Raw genomic sequence first — 5,847 nt, 5'->3', positions numbered from 1 at the left:
GGAGGAGGAGGAGGAGGAGAAGAAGAAGAAGAAGACGACGACAACTACGACAACGATGGTGGCGGGAGTGGGGCCAGACTTCCAGGCAGTGTGGCAAATGCGGTGGTGAGGAGGGAAAGATGCGCTGCCGAGGGGTGGGGCTTAGGCAGGGGCCTTGGGCTGGAAGGAGCCTTCTGACCACTGGCTTTAGCCAGGAAGTGTATATTTGACTCCAGGAAGAGCTAAGGTCCAGAAGGACATGGTACCTTGGGACATAGGAGCTGGTGACAGAGAAAGAAGGCAGTGGATAGACTCCAGGACTCTCCCCAGAGAAGTCCCAGCCCTAGCCATGACATGGATAGGGGGAAGGGCAAGAAAGTCCCACCCAGAAGGACGACAGCTTCTTCATTCTGGTGTCTCTGGTGACTTAGACCCCTCACAAGCCAAGGGTTGACTGTAGTGAGCTGGTCCTCTGCAGCCAGAGGAAGGGGACTTGTGTCAATACCTTCATTTTGCAGAAAGAAATGTGACACTCAGAGATCAAAGGATTTACAGGGATGAGGTGAAAACTGAGTCCCTCATTCCCACTAAAGCACAAACCATGGGTTGGGGGGGGGGAGACACAAGAATGTCTCCATTATCTGATCAGACACTTCCACACTAGCCCTGACTGGGGACGAGTGCCAGCAGGTTTCATGGATTTCCTGTATGTGACATGAAATGTCAAGTAACCATGTCCCCTTCTCTCAAGATACTAACTCTGAAGTCCCAAGGTGATGAAGAGCATGAAGCTCCAGCTTTTAAGGCGTTCAAATGAGTGTCATCCTCAGCACCTGACTACCCTGTCTCTTGCAGGCTCTGAGCTGAGCAGCCCCAGAATGCCTGGCCTGCTGAACTGTGTCACAGGGGCAGCCCTGCCTCTCACTGCATCGGAGGTCACCTCCTACGTAAGTGGCTACGCCCTGGGCCTGACGGCTTCCCTCACCTATGGCAACCTGGAGGCTCAGCCCTTTCAAGGTAAGACCCCTGTGTGGACTTCCTGGGCAATTCCCCTCTATGCTGAGCCTTGGCCTGGGCTTTTACTGTGCTGACTGACATGGGGCAAGTGTGTGACCTCTCTGTGTCTGCTTCCACATCCATAAAGTGGGATTTCCAGGGCTGCTCCACAGGCTTGAAAGTGGAGAAGTGAAAGCAGGGATTTCATCGAGATTCGAGTGGAGATGCGGGTTCTGTGAGGGAGGGGTAGAGGAAATAGCCGTGCCTAAAGATGCATGGGCGGGAAATGTAGATATGACTCATGACTGGGGGTTTGTCAGGGTAAAGACAGGGATGGTCCCTGCACATCGCTCCTTCCCTAAGCTGACTGACAGAGGGCAGCCAGGGTTAACTCTCTCCAAACCCTTTTTTGCTTTCTTGCTTATTTGATTGGTTGGTTGGAGGTTTTTGTTTGTTTGTTGGTTGGTTGGTTTTGTTTGTTGACAGTGTATTACTATATAGCTCTATATAGCTCTATAGCTCTAGTATTAGCTGGCCACAAATCCTTAGCAATCTCCTGCCTCATCTCCTAAGTGCTGGATTACAAACATATGCCACCACATCCCACCAGGATCCCTTCTTATTGGAAGCAATGGAGTCTCCTAATGGCTAACCCATTCTCTCTGTCCCCAAACGCAGCCACCACTTCAACGCTGCCCTGGGGTCCAACACTAACTGATAGGAACCCACATGGGAACTTTATTCTCCTCAAGGGTTTGAGTGAACTTGGCCTACTTCTGTTTGAAGGAGCCTACCATTGGAGACTGAAAACAGGGCCTGCCTAGGAACCCTGGAGACAAAGTTACTGGGAAGCTTTGAGGCAGCCCCTTGGCTTTCCTCTTGAGCTTGCCCTCAGGAGGGAAAAGTGCTCCCGTTTTGCAGAGAAGGAAACTGAGTCTCTGGAGGACAGGATGTCAGGGTTTGTGGAGGTCTCACCATGGTCCCAGCACTGTGCAGTTTCCATCTTAGAGGGAGATGACTCGAGACATTTAAGCTCAGCATCACTTAGAAGCTGAAGAGAAATGCAGAATCCCAGGCTCTGTCCCAGATGAGCACAAATCCAAGCACTAGCACATTCTTCATGCTGAAGAAGTTCAGCTCTAAAAAAGATACCCAGGCCTGTTGGTGCAAGTTGGCAATCCCAGCTACTCCAGAGGCTGAGACAGAATTGAAAATTCAAGGTCTAGCTGGGCTATGTAGCAAGTTCAAGGCTAGCCTAGGCAACTTAGGGAGAGCCTGTCTCACAATAAAAACTAAGCAGAAGGATGAGAAGATAAGGCAGCGGTAGAGCACTTGCTTAGCCTGTGAAAGGCCCCGGGTCCAACCCTTAGCACCGAGGAAGACAAATGAGACACAAAATGTGTGGTGCCAGTGTGTGGGGCATAGCTTAATAAACGGCACCATGAGACTTGCTGTGTTTGCCTTGTCCTGTAGATGGGGTTACTAAAGGCTTAGAGATGAGTGTCCTGTCCAATGTAGCAAAGATGGGGAACAAGAAAGGCCTGGATTTGAACTCTTCTCTAGCTTTTCCACAGCCCCACCCTTGTTGGTCCCAGTGACAAACCAGTGCCTGTGAACTCAATTCGCCACCCAGACGTGTACTGTTAGACCCAGTCACAGCCTATATGACAGCTCTGGTCTTATTTTCCTTAAAAACTAGACTTTCTGGCCCCAGCAGCCCACACACCCAAGAGTAAGAGCTGATGGGAACTGAACACAGCTGCCCTTCGCTGCCTGCTGCTGCCCCCACCTGCCCCTCCCTGGCCCAGCTCTGCTCTGTCCCCTCAGGGGCAGTAAGTACACTGGCAGGCCCAAGACATGCAGGATGGTGCTAAGCACCCCATGATGCCAGGCCCTTCTCCACCAGGTCTCTTCGTGTATCCGATAGACGAGTATACCACAGTGGTTGGTTTTGAAGCAATCATTGCTGACCGTGTTGTGACCATACAGCTCAGAGACAAAGCCAAGTTGGACAGAAGCCACTTGGATATCCAACCCGCCACTGTCACAGGTAAGAAGACCTCAGGCCAGTGTCGAGGCTGGCCTGGTGGGAGGCCACCTGAGCCAGAGAGCCTCAGGCATGTGGCAAGGCAGCATGGGATGTGTTAGAGAGTGCTGAACAAACAGCCAGGGATCCTGAGGTAGAACTGTATGACCTTGAGCCGATGGTGAACTTGTACGCACCTCAGCTCCATGGTCTCTAAAGCAGCCCTTTGGTCTTGAGGGTGTGTGGAGGATTATGAAGAGGCAGGTTGCTGACCACTCTGTCTCAGAGGCTGTATGGAATGAGTCCCACCAGGGGCTGGCTCTGATCCTGTTTGTTACAGGTGGTATGACCTTGGATAAGAAGTAAATCTTGTCTGAGGCCTGGGGAGCTGGCCTAACAGTAAGAGAGTTTCCTTCTGCATAGCATGAAGACCTGACTTTAGATTCCTGGTGCCCAAATAAAAAGTTGGGTATGTGGGTCTACACATATAATAACCCCAGCACTAGATGCGGCAGAGACAGTATCCCTGGTGTTTGTTGACTAACCAATTTAACCAAAAATCCTCAGACTCCAAATTTAATGAGAGATCCTGTCTCAAGAGAGTAGTAGAGAGCCGGGTGTGATAGCACACGATAGCACACGCCTTTGATCCCAGCACTTGGGAGGCAGAGGCAGGTGGATCTCTGAGTTTAAGGCCAGCTTGGTCTTCAGAGTGAGTTCTAGGACAGCCAGAAAGCCTGTCTTGAAAAACCAAGAGAAAGAGAGAGAGAGAGAGAGAGAGAGGAGAGAAAGAGGAGAGAGAGAGAATATAAAGTATATATAGAGAGAATATAACACAAGAAGTCACCCAGCATCTCTCTGGCCATGCACTCCCGGGTGCATGCACCTGTGTACAGATGCGAGCATGTGCGCGCACGCACACACGTGTGCACACACACACACACACACACACACACACACAGTCGTCTGTAAAATGGAATAAACAATCAGATCCACTCAGAGCTAAAATGATGTGGACCAAGAACTTAAGCCACAGTAAGTTCTGGAAGTGTAGCTAATGATTCCTGCTCGTGAGGAAACTAAAGCTCAGAGACTTAAGTGGCAGACTCAAGGCCACACAGCATAACAAGTAGGGCATGATGTAAGCACAGAATGTAATCAGATCATTGGCTGTTCTGGAGGATGAAGCTGAAGATGTTAACGTGAGCATCCAGATGTATGCTGAGGATGCTGCCTTCTGATGTGTCTGTGGTGAAAGGTCCTGATGATGTCAGAGGAGGGGAAGGGAGTCTCACTGGGAACCAGGGAGGTTCTCCGGGGGTGGGGTAGTTGATGGATGGGTAGGACCTGGAGAAATGTACCTTTCAGATGAAAGCAAAGTTCACAAGCAGAATCGGGTCTGGGTGGGGTTTGCAGGGTGGGCATGTGATCCTCCGGTGGGGTGTCCTGTGGTTCTGAGTCTTCTGATGGAAATCCACACCCTCCAGTCAGATCCATGAGGGCACAGATCCATGCCAGGGAGCTAGGAATTGGCTGAGCAGCTTAAGCCAGGCGACCCTCCATGTTGGGCCTCAGTTTCCCCATCAGCAAAAGGAGGCTGCTGAAAGCTACCCCACATCAAGTTTAGAGGGGGGTCAGAGCTGAGGTCTAAATAACACCTGAAGCTAACCTCGCACTTAGGGAACTTTCCAGAAGACGAGATTCCCATCGCACTGGGAAAGGTGACCTTGGATGAGGATCTGGAGCGAATTCTGTTCCTGGTCAACCTGGGGACCATTGCTCCCATGGAGAATGTCACCATCTTCATCAGCACCTCCTCCGAACTCCCCACGCTGCCCAGCGGGGCCGTGAGGGTTGTTCTGCCGGCCATCTGTGCCCCGACCGTGCCTCCATCCTGTACCCACAAGTTTGGCTCCTTCAGCCAACAGCCACGAGGGTAAGAAGGCTCTACCCAGACTGGGACCAGGTCAGGGGCAGCCAGAAGGAGATGGGGGCAGGGGGGCACAGGGGAAGGTTTGGGGCCTTCTTACTTTCAGAGTTCCAGAAATATCTCCCTGAAGAACCCTGCCTTGGTTCTGGCAGAAGTACAAGACTTTAGAATTCCCAAGGGTTAATTTTCAATGCACTTAAGAGGGACTTTTCTGACCACTTACTATGTGGCAAGCCCTACGACCGAGTGTTAGGGAGAGAGAAGAGATAAAACAACTTGATTCTTGCAGTTTAGAAACTTGGAGGGGAGCCAGGCTTGGTGGCATTCACCTTTAATCTCAGTACTGAGGAGGCAGATGCAGGCAGATGGGTCTTTGTGAATTCAAGGCCAGCTTGGTCTGCACTGTGAGTTCACTAAAAGCCAGAACTACATAGGTTGGCACCCTACCTCAAAACCACCAACAAAAATTGAAGAGAAGAGATCATTATTGCCGTGCAACAGTCATGTGATTTCTTATGCATGTGCTTAAACACGTAACTAATGGTGGTGTGAAAACTGTGGTTGGGGAGATCTCCTTCGGGCTAAGAGAATGAGGAAGGAGTCCCAACCTGGGATCCAGAGACTAGGTCAGGCTTCACTGACAGCCTGACACTGAGGACGGGGTCCCTAGGGAGGAGCTCACTCGGGCAACAGGTAACTGCACTGCAAGGCTAGGACAGCAAGGCAGAATGAATGGGGCTGCTGGTTTATCTAGAATAGACTAGGGTGGCAATAGTTATGTTCTTCTCCCTCTTTCTGCCTCCTCCTCCCCTTCCTCCTCTTCTTCCCCCTCCTCCCCTTCCTCCTCTTCTTCCCCTTCCTCCTCCTCTTCCCCTTCCTCCTCCTCTTCCCCTTCCTCCTCCTCTTCCCCTTCCTC

The 5,847-nt window shown here is 51.2% G+C and overlaps 1 protein-coding gene across 4 annotated transcripts in view; it reads left to right on the top strand.

Moving 5' to 3' along the window:
* Positions 1 to 5,847, top strand: part of Vwa5b1 (von Willebrand factor A domain containing 5B1) — a 70,613-nt gene that overhangs the window by 22,587 nt on the left and 42,179 nt on the right. For 3 of the 4 annotated variants that reach the window (XM_031379208.1, XM_031379210.1, XM_031379207.1), the window contains 3 exons: positions 835 to 996; positions 2,882 to 3,025; positions 4,682 to 4,937. In XM_031379208.1, coding sequence (XP_031235068.1) covers positions 858 to 996; positions 2,882 to 3,025; positions 4,682 to 4,937 — 539 coding nt within the window. In that variant the 5' untranslated portion in view covers positions 835 to 857. The remainder of the gene's footprint in view (positions 1 to 834; positions 997 to 2,881; positions 3,026 to 4,681; positions 4,938 to 5,847) is intronic. The other variant, XM_031379209.1, reaches the window with a different exon arrangement.

This window comes from Mastomys coucha, unplaced genomic scaffold (assembly GCF_008632895.1).
Source record: "Mastomys coucha isolate ucsf_1 unplaced genomic scaffold, UCSF_Mcou_1 pScaffold18, whole genome shotgun sequence".
In the NCBI taxonomy this organism is placed as follows: domain Eukaryota; kingdom Metazoa; phylum Chordata; class Mammalia; order Rodentia; family Muridae; genus Mastomys; species Mastomys coucha.
This window is presented reverse-complemented; position numbering and strand designations above follow the sequence as displayed.